Here is a 19541-nt window from a genome sequence, read left to right as displayed (position 1 = left end):
CTTTATGCCATCAAATGTCTTATCGATTTATCTACTTTCTGAAATTTGCAACTCTCCTTTGGCTTTACCTAATTATGTTCCTATTTTATTCCATTAAGGCTATTTATTTATGTATTTATGTATTTATTTATTTATTTATTGCCTTCTGTGATGTGAGTATATCTGTTTTAGCTGAGGAGGAGTTTCTCCAAAGAAAATTCCAAGGAAGACTGGGGCCATGTTCATTTGTCCCTTTGTTTTAAATAGGCTTTTAAACCCTTGTGGAAATAAATAATTTTGAACAAACGGGTTTGGTTTCGTCCAGTTTCTTGAGGAGTTTGGGTTCACCTCTGTAACAGTCCTAGAGGATACTTGTCCAGACATCACATGCAGCCACACAGCATGCAACATGTATCAGATCTTGGTCTGGACATTTAACCTTTACTATTTAATCTACTCTTCACTCCAAACCAGAATGTGTGATTTTTTGTTTTATGGGACTACAGAAGTCCAGTTTGGCAAAGTTAGGCCAAGTAAATGCAGCTTCTAACTAGTGCCCCGCTCTAGGACTTCATTCAGGCTTGGCGCCCCAGAACATGCTGCCTAGTACTGAAATCCATTAGAATGCCTCCCCTAGTGGTCATGCTTAGAACTGCAGCAGTGTTCCTAACACTTCCTGTAGTGGAAGCCTATCCACTACCACCGTCTGAGCTCCCAATTGGCAGGACTCTCTGAGGGTGCAGGTTACTCAGACACAGAAATCCTACTTCTTCCAGAAGTTTCCATGCCTGCCTAGGCTTACGGCTTCTCTTGGTTGATTTAGTCTCCCTACCTCGTGCCTGACTCCAGACTGACCCTGGGATTCATGACCTATTGAGCCGGATTGAGCTTTAAAAAGGCATCTTTGAGCATTAACCCTAAATCGTTAGAGGACGTACCTATGGGCTTGCCTGTATCCTAAGGCTGTCATATGGGACGCGCCCTCACCTTTTGCTTGTGTTTCCTCACGGTTATCCACGCTGTGGGAGCTCCAGCATACAAAAGCGCTGTGGCTTCCCAGACCTTCCCCCTCCCTTTCTTTCTACCTAAACTTTCAGCCACCTTCAGCTCAGTCCCACTGTAGGGTTCCTACTGTCTAGTTCTGGATTGTCCAAGATGACCCATGACAGGGCTCTCCTCTGAAAGGGAAGGATAAGGAGGGGACCACGAGAAGGACAACCATATGGTGTCTTGGTTGCAGAAAACAGCCTGAATGGTGGGATCTGGAACACCACCAAGGTGGGATTCAGTCTACCATCTGACTCTTTGGTACTGTGTGCCGCCCAGCCCGGCTCCCTGAACCCTGCCGGGTGGTGCCTGGTGAATCCTCTAGCCTTGGAGCCAGGTGGGACAAGGGGCCAAATGAGCCTTCTTTTTCTGTCACCACACAAGGGAATACTATCCTCCCTGATTCCTCAAGAGCCCCATAAGGCAGCTTTGGACACTGACATCAGCTCCTGGGGCTCATTCCCCTTTATTTTTCTTTTCTATCTTTATCTCTTTAGGCTCCCAGTGAGGAACAGCCCAGTTGTTGAAGATGTAGGAGGAAGTGGGCAGTTTATCTGCCACTAGCTCAGAAATGCATTCTTCTATGTACCTCTTCCAAATAGACTTTTAAATTCCCAAAGAAATAAACCTCTCCTCTCCCTGCCCCCACTCCCCCTCTTCCCCAGCCTCACTCACCTGAATGCTTGGGATGTTCACAGGGCTGAGAAGTCAGAGGTTTGTTTCTGCAGTTTGTGAAATGACCACTAGAGGAAGAAAATGCCCCTAGTCTTAGGGCTCACTTAGGTGTTGTGGGGGAAGATGGGTCTAATATGTTCAGTTAACTTGGATTCTAGACTAGATTCCCCAATTCTCCTGGGAATCCACTTCACCCACTTGCTTTCACTCATGAACTTTTGTGCCTGGTCCTATTCCATCCTAGCTGAAACAGCATCTGTGCTTTGTTTCATGCCCCATGCAGAGTCATAGCTCATCCTCATCCTCGCCTCCCTCTAGGGTCCTGCCACCTGCTGCCCCGTCCAGCCATGCTTCCCCAGTAACGAGTCCACATAGCAACGAGACCCAGTGTCAGTGGTGAGCTGAGACCACCATACTGACTCATGGAACCAATTGTTCAATGTTTAAAAAGAAATTCCAGAACATTCTGGGCAAGGTGGTAGATTAGAAGTTGAAGTTCATGCATAGATGAAAACTAGGTTAAAAGCACAATAGCTCTATTCATATATAAAAGGAAATATTTTTAAAGAAAACAGAAATAAGCTGAGGTGGGAGTTTCTCCACAAAGGAGCCAAGCCACTGGTATCAGCCACAACTCTGCTCCTGCTGGTCAACTGCAAATTAAGTATAGGTGGACACCTCAGGAGCTGGAAAGAGGGGGTCCAGGCTCTGGAAATGCAGCCAAAGGCTGGATAAGGCATGCACAGATTTGGGCTGGTGCAACCCAGAGACCCAAGGCTGAAGACCAGGAGATATTGCCAGAGAAGACACTGCCTGATAATCCATCTTGAAGTGTGAGAGTATGCTGTGGGACCTGTTACGGTGCCCTGATGGTGCACAAAGGTAAGCTCATATGTGTGGGCCTCATACACCCCCATAGTCTGCCACCCAAAACCCAATCTTTAAGACACCAGAGGCAAAGTTGTAGCCTGCAGCAGCAGGCCCCAGAGCAGGGAATTCTGGCAGAGTGATCTTTAGTGGTAGAGATGTTTCTCTTTGGGAAGGACACTCTGACTTAGCTTGTTTGAATTACTGAGACTAGTAGCCCCCTCCCTACATGTGGAGACTGATAGGCCCACAGTGCTTACTTCTGCAGTAGTTTCTTCTCGGAATTCACACCTGTGCCTTTTCTCTTTTCATCCTTAACTGTTACCTCCTCCTTCTCCATTTCTTCCATACTTCTATTTCACCAGTTACATACTGATATCCTTAGCTCTAACAGAAACGATAAACCACGCTTTACCCAGACACAAACATGTTGTGTCTAAACCTTATCAGAGACAACCCTAAAGTACACAGATATCTTCTGCAAAGCCAATGCCAGGACAGCTGTTAAATCTCATATGTTACTGCAGTTGCCCCCCACCTTACTAACAGCAGGTGTAGATGACTCACATAAAATAAAACAAGCAAATGAGGAGTAGGGGAAAGCAGGGGACCATAAAAAGAAAAGGACAAATCTACCTTAACAGATGCATAAGGCATAACAGAAAGACCACAAAAGCTCTTAACTCTCTTAAGACCTCTGTTTCCTCTCTCATGGTCCTCCTTCTACTTCCAGGACCTATGACCACACCCACGTTAGAGACACATGCATAAAAATGTTAATATAGGGCCTTCATTAGAGAAAAGGTATGTGATATTTGTCTTTCTAAGTCTGGGTTACTTCTGTCTTAATTAGGGTTTTACTGCTGTGAACAGACACCATGACCAAGGCAAGTCTTATAAAAAACAACATTTACTTGGGGCTGGCTTACAGGTTCAGAGGTTCAGTCCATTATCATCAAGGTGGGAGCATGGCAGTATCCAGGCAGGCATGGCGCAGGCAGAGCTGAGAGTTCTACATCTGCATCCAGTGGCTGTTAGTGGGAGACTGACTTCCAGGCAACTAGGGTCTTAAGCCCACACTCACAGTGACACACCTATTCCAACCAGGTCACACCTATTCCAACAAGGCCACACCTACAAATGGTGCCACTCCCTGGCCCAAGAATATACAAACCATGACATTCTACTCCCTGGCCCCCATAGATTTGTTCAAACACATGAATCTATGCGGAGGGGGCATACTTAAACATAGCATAATGCAAAATGCATTTAGACCAACTTTCAAAGTCCTCATAGTATATAGCAGTCTCAACAATGTTAAAAGTCCTTCAAGGTCTCTTCTGAGATTCATCCAATCACTTAACTGTAATCCCCAAAGAAAGACAGGAAACCAGCTGGGCAAATNCCAAACTCTGCATCTCCATGGCTGATGTCAAAGCGGTCTTCAGATCTCCACTCCTTTTTCATCTTTGTTGACTGCAACANACTGCTTTCTCCTAGGCTGGTTCCACTCCCTGTTAGCAGCTTTCCTCAGCATGTATCCCATCAGCATGTATACCATCTCAATAGGTACAGAAAAGGCATTTGGCAAAGTTTTATTGTGCCTTCACGATAAAAGCCCCAAAGAAATTTAGAAGGCACATACCACAACATAATAAATACTATATGTGGCAAACCTATAGTCAACAATATACTAAACAGGCAAAAACTGAAAGCATTTCTTCAAAACCTAGAACAGGATAAGGGTTTTTTTCTACTTTTATTCAGTATTGGGCTTCTAGTCCTTGTCCAAGCAATAGACAAAGAAAAGAAACAAAAACAGATATAAGTAGAGAATAAAGTCAAATTACCCTTGACTACAGATGGCATGAATATGCTTAAAAGACCCTAGAGTTCCCAATAGAAAATCCTTAGGTTTGACAAATGTTCTCAGCAATGTTTCAGAACACAAAATCTTCATACAAAGTTTGTAGCTTTTCTAAATACTAATAACAACTTTTATGAAAAAGGAATTAGAAATACACACCGTTCACAGTAGCTTCAAAATTTAAAATACCTAGAAAGGATATTAACTCTAGGCAGAGAGCTGATAGGATTCTACAATAAAAACTTTAAGACATTGGAAATAGAAATTATTGGCAGAAAGAATATTGTGAAAGTGGTTACATTGCCAAAAAAAAAAATAGTCTACAGATTCAAGGTAATTTTCATCAAAATTCCAGTAACATTCTTCACAGAACCAGAAGAAAAAATTATAAAGTTCTTATACCCCAAGAAGCTTAGAGAGTCCCAGACAAAAAGAATAGTACTAGAAGTATTATAATATCTGACCTCAAAATATACTGCAAAGCCATAGTGACAAATACAGCACTAAACAGATATGTCTGCCAATAGAGCCCAACAATAAACCCACACAGTTACTGCCATCTAATTTTTGAAAAAGTCATTAAAAGACACACTGGGGGTGGAGGGGAAACTCTTCAAAATGGTGTTTGGAAAACCAGCTATCCACATACAGAATAATGGAAGTAGACCTTTATCTCCCATGCTGCACAAAAATCGATTAAAAACAAATCTCAGACTTAACTATAAAGTGCTGAAACTGATAGAAATATAGACACGGGCAAGAACACTTAAAGGGACTCCTGCCACACAAGAGATAAGAACTGACAAACAGCATTAACAAAATACACGGGTTCTACACAGCTAAAGAACTCTCAACAATGTGAAGAGACAGACTACAGAATAATAGAAAGCTTTAACTAGCTGTCTGTCTGACAGCTAGTTAGGGGTTTAATATCTACCATATACAAAGAACTGAAAAAAAATTGAACACCAAACCTCCACATCTTCCAAGCACAAATGGAAGGCTGAGATAAAGAGACAATTCTCAGAGAAGAAACAGATGGCCAATAAATATTTGGAAAAATTATATATATTATAAATATATAATTTTAGTCATCAGGGCAATCTAAATTAAGACTACTTTGAGATTACATCTCACTCAGCTAGAATGGGGCACAGGTGCGTGCACACACACACACACATACACACACACACACACACACACATGGTGGTCAGTGTATGGAGAAAGAGAAACCCTTACTTATTGCTTACTTAGTTGTGGGTATTAACTGGTACAACCATTATGGAAATCAATATGGAAGCCTATCACCACCAAGAAGTAGAACCACCATATGTACACTTTTGCATCTAAAAGACTCTAATTCCTATCATAGAGACACTTGAGCGTTTGTGTTTCTTGCTGTACTCTTCGCAGTAGCCAGGAAATGGAACCAGCCTAGATGTCCATCAACAGATGTCTAGATAAAGGAAATGTCATTTACAGAGTGGAGTTTTATACAGTAACAAAGAAAAATGAAATCATGGGATTTCCAGGACCTGGGGAAGATAGAACTGGAAATGACTATATGTAAGAGAAGTAACCCAGACTTAGAAAGACAAATATCACATACCTTTTCTCTAATAAAGGCCCTATATTAACATTTTTATGCATGTGTCTCTAACGTGGGTGTGGTCATAGGTCCCGGAAGTAGAAGGAGGACCATGAGAGAGGAAACAGAGGTCTTAAGAGAGGTGGATGGGGGAGTGGGTAACAATACATGTGCTATTGAAGCAGAATCAGGGGGGCAGGGGGAGGAAGAGGAATGACAGGAAAGGAATGGGGAGAATGAGGTGGGGAGTGGGGTTTCAAAGAAAGTATGTTTGAAATTGCATAATGAAATCCATCATCTTGAACCCTCAGTTTTTAAACTCTAAAAAAGAAATGATCGTCAGGCATGCTCTGTTATCTGCTGCATGGCATTAGTCTCAGTGGTGGAGTTGACAAGCGTGCAAATCGGGACGCATTCTCTGTATTAGTTTGCCTCTCCGTTGTGCTAAAGCACTGACCAAAAGCATCTTGTGCAGGAAAGGATTTCGTTTAGTTTACAGACCAGTCTAGCATCAAGGGAAGCCAAAGCAAGAACTCAAGGCAGGAAGTGGAGCCGAGACCAAGAAGGAATGCTGCTTACTGGCTTGCTCAGTGTGCATTCTTACACAGTTCCTGACACCACCTGCCCGTCCACAGTGGACTGGGCCCTCCCATATTAATCATTAATCAAAAGAACCCCTTTCAGACATGCCCACAAGCCAGTCTGACAGAGATTCTTCAACTGAAATTTCATCTTCCTAGGTGACTCTATTTGTGTCAAGTTGACAAAAATCCAGTTAACACACCTCCCAACAGACTCTCCCTGGAATTCTGTTTTACTTTTCCAACTGTGAGAGCCTCTCTCACTGGAAGTGGGGCAGCAGTCCATTACTTTTCTCTTGCCTAGCCCATTCATTGAAGGGCATACTCTTTGGAGCCATGGCCAGGTACCACAATGTGCTCAGAGCACTCATGCGACATAGAAGGCCCTGGGATGAGAGTGATGTCTGACACTCTCCCCAGCTCTGGGTTGGACACTGAGGTGGCCCAGGTCTCTGTTGCTGCAGAAACATACAATAAGCAGAAGTTAGTGGCTGGGTAAGGAGAGAGGTCAGAAACACAAGACACATTGCAGGCAGGGAGTGGAAGGAGGAGGCGACATTCCTAAAGTGAGAATGAGCCTCCTCAGACATCCTGTGGAATGTCCTGGAATTGTCCAGTCTGCAGCCTATGGCCAGCTTGAGTCAGAAATGACCACTGACCTGTCTTACGTAGGTTTACCTGTGACATCAAACCTCAGACCCTGTCTGGGGACAGCACCGCCTTGCCCAAACACTGCCCTAGGTTAGAATCCAGAATCCAGTTGTGGCTGGTTCTTGATAGGATTTGAAGGAATATTTATGTGCGTTGGACTTAGACTAAGTGTCTAACCCTAAATACTTGTGTAATGGTATTTGCTAATGGAGTCTTGAAAAAGAGAAAGAGAAGGAAAGAAGGAAAGAAGGAAGGAAGGAGAGAAAGAGAAAGAGAAAGAGAGAGAGAGAGAGAGAGAGAGAGAGAGAGAGAGAGAGAGAGAGAGGAAGNGAGAGAGAGGAAGGAAGGAAGGAAGGAAGGAAGGAAGGAAGGAAGGAAGGAAGGAAGAAAGGAAGAAAGGAAGGAAGGAAGAAAGGAAGAAAGGAATAAAGGAAGAAAGGAAGAAAGGAAGAAAGGAAGAAAGGAAGAAAGGAAGAACGGACTCCAGGCTAAAGAGATTGCTCAGTGACTAAGAGCATGAGCTGCTCATATGGAAGGCCCAAGTTCAGTTCTTAACACCTTTAGGTGGCTCACAACTGCCTGTAGCTCCATGTCTGAAAGATCTAGTGCCCTCTTCTGGCTTTAATACATACAGAAGTCCTACCACCACTTCCCTACACATAATTAAAAACATGTCTTTAAAAAGAAAAGGAATCCTGGAAGCCCCTTGAATCCCCTTTCCATGTGAAGACATAGTGTGACAGCTGTCTGTGAACTGGGCGGGAGTGGGGGTGGGGCTAACAAGCAACTGGGCAGATTGGTTCTTTCTCTTCAGACTTCTCAGCCTCTCAAACTAGAGACAATCCTTGCTGTGCATAATTTCTTGTTACAATGGCCCAGGGGGACAGGTCCTTTGTTATGCCCAGCCACCGACAAAAAAAGCGCACTGACTCCCTGATCCATCATCACCACAGAGCTGGTGGCTTGCAGCTGTCATGGCCCCCAGACTGCCCTTTGTACTAGGTCAGTAAGTCCATCCAAGGGGCAGCAGAGGGCAGCAACACTCCATGGTAGATCTGAGAGGACAGGCTGATAAGGCCACCTTCTAGAGAGTAGGTCACACCAGCCACTAGCAATTTCACTTATCTTTTATCTTAATTTTACAAGGACAGCTTTCCAGGAGGGCAAGATAGGAGGCACATCTTTTCTTTACCTAAAAAAAGATGTGGGACCCCAGAAGAATGAATCAAGGAGAAATTTCCAGAAAGGCAAGTATCTAAGGAAAGGAACCTGGCTAAAGTCACTCCACAATTTGAGACTCACCAGACAAAGAAAGGTCCTTTCCTCCTTGGATTGGATTACCATTTGAATCAGTTGCTGAGGACCTCCAAGGCTTTCCCCCTGCAGAGGCAGGGAAATGAGATAGAGGTTAGTGCCTACTGGAGCCTCCTGGCTCTGTCCAGTTAGCCAGCAAAATGCAAGGAGAGGCAGGGGTCGGTACAGAATGAAGGGGATGGATGGATAGTGATCTCAGGTGCCTTCCACTAGAAGCCATGCTCAGGAGTTCACCCAAGGGACAGGACTCCCCCCAGCAGGCAGTGGATAGGCAAGATACAGGGAGGAGTCAGGTATCCGGTTCTGAGTGGTAAAGACATAGATGTCTTTAGTGTAGGGTGAGTTAGGCACAGGGGAGTCTGCGTAGTCAAACCATTCAGTGTGACTGAGGACCCAGTGACCAAGGCGGAGGCAGGACCCCTTCTGACCTCAGCTGGTCCCTTCACCTCATTCTTACTTCTCTACTCCCAGAACAGCCCAACCAGCACGACAACCATGGAGATAATAAAATTAAATGACAGAGGCCTGGGGTGTGGCCGGTGTAGAGATGTGCATGGTTACTGAATTTACAGCAATAGGAAAGGGCCAGGGCAGAGGGAGGGAGCTGTGGGTATAATCAGAAATCAGTCCTAAAGAATGGAGGAGATGGGGGTGAGATGGGCCTGGGATGGTGAGAGAACATGGAGGAGAGGGAGACCCAGGTTGACAGAGGGAGTTCTCATGGGGCGAATGGGGCTTTTTTCTCCTTCAAAAACTTGAATTTGGGCTCATGGCCGTGGATGTGTATTGGGCAAAGATGCTGTCTTCCTGGAGTGAAGACGGACACAGAATCCCCACGGGGACCGAAGTTGTCAAGGATTGCCCCTATTATGACGGTGGAAGAGACTGAGGCACAGAGAAGCCCAGGCCGTGGGACTCACGAGCTTCTGGAGCACTAATCCTCACGGTGTCTGCTGGTACCGCTGAGGCACAAGAGCCCTTCATCCAGCCCGGGGCCCCCATGGGCATGGACCCCTACTGATAGCTTGTGCTTCCAGTTCTTCATGGTTCAAGTTCTAGCCTGAGTATGCACCTGTCAGTGCGTTCCTTTGCACTCACAGAAGCACCCCATAATACTTTCACATGCTTTCTGTCCCTCTTTCCTACTTCCCTGCCTCCCCCTACACCAGAGCTTAGATCCCTCTGTGATTTCCTCTGTGTCCCCAACTCCCCCCCCCCACACATGCCTCTGAGAGATAGTGTTTATGAACTCACTGCAATCCCTACAGTCACCGTCACTCGGGGCTTCCTCTGTTTCTCATACAGCTGCTGGAGACCCCAGACTCACCTTTCACTTCCATCCTGGGTGATACAGACACGTTTCCTGCCCTGAGCACTCTCTGATCCCTAAGATGTATAGCCTCTTAGTCTTGGAACTTTGTATCTTCCCTCTCAGATGGCAGCCTTCAACTCTGACTGCTGGAACTTCCTTCTGTAGATGCTCCAGCTAGGACCTCCTAGAAGTACCCAGACATGTCCTGGAGACCAATCCAAATAGCACAGACAACTGATGTGGAGACAGGGTGCCCCTATGAGCAGGGAGTTGGGGACATATCAGAAAGGAGGCTGGACACTAAGGCTTTACATCTGGCACCAGGACATGTCTCCTTTCTTCTCCCCTTCTCTGAGCATATACTGTGACATATTTGTGTCCTGGTCCCATACGTTGGGGTGAGTGTGGTAATAAAAATATTACACACCCAGGCGAGTAAGAAGGCTTGGTGGCACTTGTGGCCAAACATGACCACCAGAGTTTGATTTCTAGGACTTGCAACAGTGGGTTAAAGCACTTGCCATCAAAGCTGATGACTGAGGTCTGTCCTCGGTACTCAGAGTGGAACGAGAGAACTGTCCTCTGACTCCTACACACAAGGCATGCATACCATCACACAAACAACTGAATATTAAAAAGTCATAATGAAAAAAACAGCCACTGCTAGCCCTTGGCATGACTATGGGCGGTAAATCCTGAGGAGTAGCAAACCACCTGGGCCAAGCAATATTGCCAAATTTAATATTTCTGCTCTCCTCAGGCAGACAGAATCAGGCTGCTTATCCTAGAAAGCATGACCCTGGCCACATAGAACTATCTCCTTCTAGAAAGCTCCCTGATGACATAGAACTATCTCCTCCTAGCTAGGATAGAGGGCAGGAATGGGGAAGACAGTCTGGTGTCCTAACTGACTCTCTACAGGAAATGAGTGTAGCTCAGCTACTCTGTAGTCCGCCCAGATCCCCACATAGCACTGTACCCTGCTCCCGGCTGCCTTTGCCTCTTGAGGGTATACATGGGAACATCATGAGGCACTCCGCATGGCGATTAAATCTCTCCATCAAAGACAACTTAATCTACTTCACTGACCTGCACAGATCCCGGTAAAGATTCTCTTTCTTTGACCATTGGGGAAACTGAGGCTGGAATGGAGGCCTCCCAACTAGTCCAAACTGAAAACCCAAGCAGAAAACCTTCATACACTTAGCTCTTGGCTAATATTTAAGAAGCACCTCTGGGTGTCTCCAGGCATCTCCGCAGTGACCTGCAGAGGTCTCCATCCCCTCATGAAGATGAAGGTTGGGCACAGAGAAGGAAACTAGTTTTAAGCACAGTGGCCAGGTCTGAAGACTGGTCTGAGTCTGCAGTTCTGCATCCAGGACGATGGAGACTGATGTTTCCTCGGGGGACTATGAGGGACTTGGCAGCACCCTTGCTAGGATGTAGCAGTCTAGGGTGTGGAAATGGGTGTGTGTTTGGGAGGGAGTAGTGAGGAGCTGGTGGTCCTAGGGGTGGGAGGTCCCCAAGGACTTCTTCCTGCCACCTGCAGGCAGGCACTCTGAGGACCTTCTCAGTTTATGATCACCTTTTATGACTTCTTTTTCCCCTTCAGCTGGAGTGGTACAGGTGGGCCTTACCCATATGAGGGATCATAGGGACTCTAGGAGGTGTTGAAAGGACATTGACAGCTGCTGTGTGTGTGTGTGGGGGGGGCAGCATTGCCCAGAGACGAAGATCCTGTGAACATTATTTAAGGCCAGAGCCTTCTGGGATCTGAAATCCAGAGAGACAATCAACATACCCGACAGACAGGGGCTCCAGGAAAGAGTGAAGGGGCCTGGAAGACCCAAACAGCTCTGTGAATGGCTCCTTCTAGGACCCTGTCCTGATGAAAATATAAAGCAGCAACCACCGCTTTGATTATGGCCCCTCAGCTCCTGAAGCTGGCAGGTGTAGGAGCCAACCAAGGGTCTGCAACTCCCGCTACACCTAGGGAGGAAGAAGGGCCCTTAGCACTCCAGGAGGTTAGGATGGCTTCTCCCCTCATTTCTCCTTTGATCTTTTCCCCATGCACTCCCAGAGATTCTTTCAAGGGGCACAGATAAAGACAGTGTCCCCTCTGGGTGCCTGATGACCTCTCAGTTGGAGATAAGGCTTGGGGCAGAGATTCAGGGGTGGGACACATTCCTAACCATGGAGGGAGAATTCTGGGTAGAGAATCCCAGGCAGTGGAGGGCATTGTGAGAGGCAGGCCCAGTGCTGCTTTCATGGGTTGTGTGCCCATAGGACTTACCTGACTATATGGGCTTAGCATAGTTTCTAGGTTCTGGGGAGACAGCAAAGAAGCCCTAAGAACAAGAAATAAAGCCAAAGAGGAAGTCTTACTACACTTGATCTATTCTCAAAAGCTGGCATTCCAGCATAATCCAGTCCACGCAGCTTGTACGGTACTGGAACACCCCAGTGACCTCTCAGGGCCTCACGTGCTGGATCCATATTGCAATTCTTGGCCAAGCATTTTAGGACAATACTGGATTTTTCTTTCCCTTATCCAGTCTAGTCTGAAACTTTACTGCTTGCCTGTAGTTCCCTCACTGAAGCAAATAATTCCTAACCTCGCTGGCTGCCCTGGGACAGAGACAGACACTGTCCTTCTGTCTGCTCCAGACCCACTTCCCTCAAGGCCTTCCCACAACTTGTTTTATTCTCGTTTCATGGCTTTCTTCATGGTTGTTTGTTTTTTATGCATATCTTCATTGTCACTCTCAACCATGTGCCTATAAATCTAGGTCTGGTTGTCCCTGTCCTCTACTCTGTGGGACCACAGACATGAATTCTCTGAGAGCTAGGACCATATTATATATCCTCCTGGAGGCTTGGCTGAATGGATGCTACCCTCAGGTCCTCCCTGATTCATCAGAGCTCACCTGTGCCAGGGTCCTGAGGATACCCAGGCAGCTGAGACAGAACTAGAAGGAAAGTTGGCCTTTTAAAATAGGTTGTGGTGGGTCAAAGACAGAGAATGTGGATGGGGTCATTCAGGAGTGGAGACAGAGAAGGCTAGAGTTGTGGCTCTATGTGCCTAGAGTAGCAGGGAGGGGGTAGGACTACCTTCTCAGGGACATACAAGCCACCCAGGGTGTTGAGCTGTACTGTGGCTCTCAAAGTGGGACAAAACTCCACAAGCTTTGCCTCTGGGTGGAAGCCATCTCTCTACTTCACTACATCTGTCCAGAAAGATGCTCCCAGAGGCTGGGACAGGACAAGGTAAAATAGTCCTTGGACATGCCAGAAATTCTGGGTCTTCAGCCAGGTTAGGACTTCCCCCAGGATGGGGAAGGTATCAGAATGCTGCCTCCCTCTGGGAAAATCTTTCTATAAACTTTCCAACGACAGATACAGCATCCATCAAGTGGATGATGCAATGGAGCCTTTGGAGGGGTACTTTCCTGGGATATTCCAGAATTCATGGTGGCTGAGTAGGGAGACAAGAGCCCAAACCTGGGGTATAGTGATATCTAGATAGAGGGCAGAATATGCTAGGAAAATTCTCCTACAGCTTCAAGATGTCCTTGGGACAGTCACAGGCCACTCCTGCCTTCCCACCAATAGAGCTGCCCTGATGGACAAGTGTGTTAGGTTCACCATTTTCTGGACTAGGCAGGTGGCCAGAATTTTCTGTGTGGCCCATTCCCCCAGGGCAGTAGAAAGCATCCATGTATGGGACTAGGTGTGAGTTCAGACCCTGGTTCTGCCAACATCCTTCCTGTGTGGACTGTGCTGCAAGTGGTCTCTTAGATCTCAGACTCCGTTAAGGACAAAGACCTCCCTGAAGAATGTTGATCGTCAGGATGGGTCAGACCATCTTAAATGCTCATGTGTCTGTCCCATGGGATGAGAGGGACTTTGGGGCCCATTTCCTTCCCCCCTGGTGATGACTTCCTCTTGTGATAAAGATCCTGGGACAGCTACACACTTCTGGTTCCCCCAGGGCCCATGTCAAGGGGCACTCCCAGGAAACTCCTTCCAGAGGGTTCTCTCCTGGCCTTGTGGGCTGGGAGGCCAAAGAGGGGTCACTCCACCCATCTGGTCCCCACCTCCGCCCTGCCACAGCCCCACTGAGGCCCTTGAGTCAGCAAGGCTGTCTGATGCTATTGCCGCTTCTTTCCATGCGTGCAATCTAGGAATGCCTGCTTGTGTCACCGCCTCCACCCTGATGTCATCTTTCTAGGAGATAGATGCATATCTACCCACAAACTGCATCCCCAAGCCCTTAGAATCCTGCCCCATAAGTGACAACTTTGGCACCTGTAGACCATATCCTTGACGTGAGTCTTGACTCTGTGGCCTCTGCTTTCCTCTTAGCCACCACCCCGCCACATGCTTAGGCTAAGACGAATGCCTTTAGTTCTTCAACATGGCCATTCTGGCCCCCCAGTCTCTCTAAATGATTCCTGTGGTCTTGTCCTGAGTTCCACCTGTTATCTGACCCTCGAAAGCCCTCGCTTCTGTCTGATTTCATCAGTCCACTGAATCAGCTTCTTGGGCCCTAAAGCATGTTTCTTGGTATAGGGGCCCCCTCTCATATCAAGAGGGCACCGCCAGAAGCCCAAGGGTTCTTACAAAGCAGGCAAAACAAGTGTGGCTCATGTTAGATGCACCCTTATGTAAAACCTCCTCTACCTTGACATGTTCCTGTGAGTACACAAATATCCAACACCACCAGCATACACCCATGACTAAAGAGATACACATATGTATCCCCATGGTCTCAAACTTCCTGTATAGGAAGGCTTGGGCCGGATCCCTTGGGCAAACACAAACTCGTGCCGTCTTCTCCAAAAGCCATTGTGAAAATCAAACACTTGTTAGCCCCTTGAGACCATGCTGCCTTTCCAGAAGCAGTTCCTGATTCCACAGAGAGCTTCTGGAGAGGGAGGTGGGCTGGAGCAAGGGGCTGTGCAACAGACTAAGCCTGGGAGAACCTGCCAGGGAAGCGGGGGGTTGGGGGACGCACGCATGCGCGTGTGTGTGTGTGTGTGTGTGTGTGTGTGCCTGGTTATTGTGTTACAGCTAGCTACTATGTGACAGCCAGCCTCAGAAACCCAGGTACCCCCTAATGGTACAGATAGCAGTAATGTGTCCTTTTGAATGGCAGGCTGCTCTGAAGAGGGTAAAGAGGCTCACATAACTCAAAGGAAGAGTCGCTTGGCAAAGGGGGCAGGCAGAATCAGCAGTCAAACGGGGGTAGCCTTACCTGCCCCAGCCAGAAGCTCTAGCCATGCTGTGAATTTTTAGGATTGAACATGCCTTTGTAAATGGGATTTGTAACTGGGATTGTAGCAGTCAGTTGGGATGGTATCATAAGAGAACATGGTATAGTCTGCCTGGCTTCCATACCCATTGCTGCCCATTCTCACTGCTCCCAAGGTGGCAGGGGTGGGGCTTGGCTGCGCAGAGTTTGCCCATGACTCTGTGTCCCCAGTGGGAGTCTGTGGAGACCATTATAGAATTGTGCCATTGGGCTGGACCTTGTCTAATTAGATAATGAGGTGGACTTGTGAGAAGTGTATATCTCAGAAGGCAGCTGGAAAGAGAACGGGCCAGGACTGGGGCTGGAATGAGCCACCAGAGTAGGTACAGCTTGCCCAAAGGCCTCCAGGAACAGCAGGTGCTATGGAAGCAAGAGCCCCACTCAGTATCTCCCAAACCCCGCCCCAGCCACTCCAGGCCAGGAAATCCAAATATGCCTGGAGGCCCCTCAAAAAGGAGAGGCTAGCCAGAGGCTGGGTCAGACTGCCCAGGCAGGGTGGGAAAGGCCTTTAAAGCAGCCCGCAGGTGGGCTACCAGTTCTTGGAAGGGTTTATTAATGAAAACCCCCCAAGCCTGACAACCTGGGGGAAGGCTCACTGGCCCCATGTATAGCTGATAAGGGCCAGGAGATTCCACAACTCAGGTAGTTCCCCCGCCCCCCTGGAGTTCTGTGGTCACCATTAATCATTTCCTCTAACTGTGTATATAAGAGCTCTTTTGCAGTGAGCCCAGTACTCAGAGAGAAAGGCTAAGGTCCTGAGGAGGATGTGGCTGCAGAATTTACTTTTCCTGGGCATTGTGGTCTACAGCCTCTCAGCACCCACCCGCTCACCCATCACTGCCACCCGGCCTTGGAAGCATGTAGAGGCCATCAAAGAAGCCCTGAACCTCCTGGATGACATGCCTGTCACGTTGGTGAGTGAGGGAGAGAGTTGGGTTGTTCCCAGGCCACCCATTGGCCCTTGTCTTGCCCTGCCTTTCAGCTTGGTAACACGGCACTTCCTTTTTACAGAATGAAGAGGTAGAAGTCGTCTCTAACGAGTTCTCCTTCAAGGTAAGCTGCTTCTCTTTTGCTCTTCTCTTTTGGTGTAGCTTCCCGGGTTGCCTTGCAGGGCTGCTTTAAATAGCCTATTACAAGGCTTTCTACACTCTTCCCTGCCAGTGGCTGCCAGTGGGAGGGGGCAGAATCTGGGTAGTCAAGATCTCCATATCCATTCCTCTGTAGCAGTCACGTGCACTCTTTTATCGTTCAGAGCCATGCCCCTGTGGCAGTCATGTGCACTCTTTTTATCAAGTGAGCAATAAGTTTGGGCAGAGCTAGCTTTCAAAGGTCAGAGGTCTTCAGGGGTTGATGGGAGCATGAGAGTCACTTTATGAGTTGGCCTTGTTGCCTTTGAGTTCTCTCTGTGCCCTGTGACCATGGAGAGAGGGTATTGATTATACAGGGACATAGAGGGGCTTCTGGAATAGTGCTTCCCCACACAGAGGTTTGGGCTCTGGCCATCTCCTTCTTCTAGAATGGCAGCAAGTAGCCTTTGCTTACAAATTTTGGGGGCGGGGCAGCACTTGGAACTGGGAACCTCTATGGTACCAGACTATAAACATGGCCGTGGTAGCTGAGGGTGGCCTAGACCAGGCAAGAAGAAGGGCAGTGCTCAGGACAGTGTTATGACTAGCCCCAGCCTGTGCCACTTGGTGGGAGCAGAAGGGAGTAGGGAGAAGTTAGCTTGTATTCTATGGACACTTGGCTTTTGCTTATCAACAAACAAATCGATGCTTCCCACAGAAGCTAACATGTGTGCAGACCCGCCTGAAGATATTCGAGCAGGGTCTACGGGGCAATTTCACCAAACTCAAGGGCGCCTTGAACATGACAGCCAGCTACTACCAGACATACTGCCCCCCAACTCCGGTGAGTACACAGCATCAGGGCCCCGGGGTCTTAGTCTGGGAGGGTGCGGCCAGTAAGGAGAGACTTCTGGCTGTAGCTGTTCAGGGCCCCAGTAAGTGGTTTCTGTATCATTAGATGTTTCATAGGAGCCCCCCAAGAACAGGCCATAGCTCCTATTCATCCCTAGACTCTAAGCTGAGGAACAGCATAGAGCCCACTGCTCTCCCCAGGAGGAACCATCTGCCCATGTCACACATGCCATTGTCAGTCATGAGGTCAGAGGTGAGGCAAACCCAAGGAAGCTCAGGGCCTGCCCAAGCCCAGAAGAGCCAAGAGCCAGCACCCAGATTCCACTTCCTGGCAGGACTTTCCTGTAAGGATGCCTATATTCCATGGATACAAGGAGGAGGCTCCTAGAATGGGCAGACACCCCAAACATTCCTATTTCCTTTCCTCATCAAAGACAGTGAGCCTTGTGTTTTTTTAGAGGTGAGGAGATGCCTCAGGCTGGTTGCTTGCTTCTCAGTGGGAACCAAAGAGGCAGACCTGAGACAGTCCTTCTGTTAGGGTACAGTCCCTGGGTGCCATTGGCAGAGCTGTGCATGCCTTAGGCAGCACACGGGCAGCTATAAGTGTCACCTGATCCTTACAAATGGGCTTCTGGCCTCTGAGTTCTCAGCAGCAAGAGAGAAATACACAGTTCCTTCCCCGCGTGGCCCACTTACCTGGACTCAAGAGCTGTTTATTTTTTTTCCATTCCCTTCAGGAAATGGACTGTGAAACACAAGTTACCACCTATGCGGATTTCATAGACAGCCTTAAAACCTTTCTGACTGATATCCCCTTTGAATGCAAAAAACCAGTCCAAAAATGAGGAAGCCCAGGCCAGCTCTGAATCCAGCTTCTCAGACTGCTGCTTTTGTGCCTGCGTAATGAGCCAGGAACTTGGAATTTCTGCCTTAAAGGGACCAAGAGATGTGGCACAGCCACAGTTGGAGGGCAGTATAGCCCTCTGAAAACGCTGACTCAGCCTGGACATTTTCTACTGATAGGGACCAGTAATATTTATTTATATATTTATATTTTTAAAAATATTTATTTATTTATTTATTTAATTTTGCAACTCTATTTATTGAGAATGTCTTACCAGAATAATAAATTATTAAAACTTTTGTTTGTACAGTTATCTGGTTTATTTTGAAGAGGGGAGAAATTTGGGCATAGGTGGAGTGGGGGAGCTATTGGGATATGGTATTGATGAGAGTCAATGCTGTCATGGCCAAAGGCAGGTGCGATCAAGGCCTGGGTCCAGCATCAGCCTGGGTGGGGGATCTCACAAGCCTTGGTGGAACTTCTGAGGTGCTCAAGAGCAATCTGTCCCAGAGAAAGGTTCACCAGGAAGTTGAAGTAACCGGTTCACAACCCTGGCTCAGAGAAGGGGTGTCATCCTTTCTAGGAACTAAGGGACTTCTGGGGTTGGTGGACAAGTGTCTAAACAAGAGAACCCTAGCATTCAGCAAAATACTGTCCCCGTTTGAGATCACAGACCCTGTGTCACTATTCTGCCCTCATACTTGGGGCCTCAACAACTCTTAAAGTAAATCAGCAAGTAGACTAACTGTTCAGAGAAAAAGAAACTAAACCACAGGGGTCAGATCTTAGCATATTTACCCAACTTTCCCCCCAGTGGGTGATCTTAATCTTTATCAGTTAGAACGGCAGTATGGTGTATGTTGGGGCATAGCTCAAAGGTGGCACTTTCCTTATATTTTTGGTTGTGAGCCTAACCTTTAACAGCTGAGCCATCTCTCCAGCCCAGGTGGCACTTTCCTTAACTGGTTTTTATTTTTCCATTAAACTTTGACTCTCATGGGCATTTTCCACTAAAATCCATGGCCTTGGGGCTGAGAAATGTAGCTATCTTCTGTCTTTGTTTGACAACCAGGCTTCCCCCATTTATTACTCCGAGTACTTCCTGAGGATCATCAGGGAGGGTGAGTGTGTTCCCAAATCTTAGGGGTGGGCAGTGGACCCAGCCTTCTTGCAGGTAGCCTAGGGAAGCTGTCTGTCTGCAGTTTAAGGCCCTCACAGGTGCTAGGATGCAGTGATTGCTCACTGCTCCCTGTGTGCCAGCTGCACATGATGGCTCAATCCCAAACAGACATTTGCCATAGGCAAAAAGACCTCAACACCATCTGCAAATAAAAATTCTTAGAGCAAGCTGAATTTTAGCTTGGGGTGTGGCATGATATTAAGATGCAAAAAAAAGCACATCTTACCCAGTGATAAGGTCCCCTCTGTCTTCTTCCAAAGCCATCAATAACTGATAAGCAGCACTGATACTTCCTTACACTTTTTTTTTTCAGAGCTGAGGACCGAACCCAGGGCCTTGCACTTGCTAGGCAAGCACTCGACCACTGAGCTAAATCCCCAACCGCACTTCCTTACACTCTTGT

General features: G+C 47.3%; 1 protein-coding gene across 1 annotated transcript; it reads left to right on the top strand.

Annotated features, from left to right (window-relative positions):
* The first annotated feature begins 15670 nt into the window (after positions 1–15670).
* Positions 15671–18264, top strand: Csf2 (colony stimulating factor 2). The gene is made up of 4 exons (XM_021178182.1): positions 15671–16109; positions 16207–16248; positions 16981–17106; positions 17852–18264. The coding sequence occupies exons 1-4, from the start codon at positions 15960–15962 to the stop codon at positions 17957–17959; spliced, it is 426 nt and encodes a 141-aa protein (XP_021033841.1). The 5' UTR covers positions 15671–15959; the 3' UTR covers positions 17960–18264.
* Positions 18265–19541: the final 1277 nt, after the last annotated feature.

This window comes from Mus caroli, chromosome 11, assembly GCF_900094665.2.
Source record: "Mus caroli chromosome 11, CAROLI_EIJ_v1.1, whole genome shotgun sequence".
Classification (NCBI taxonomy): Eukaryota; Metazoa; Chordata; class Mammalia; order Rodentia; family Muridae; genus Mus; species Mus caroli.
The sequence above is the reverse complement of the archived record's forward strand: the minus strand, read 5'-3'. Positions and strand labels throughout refer to the sequence as shown.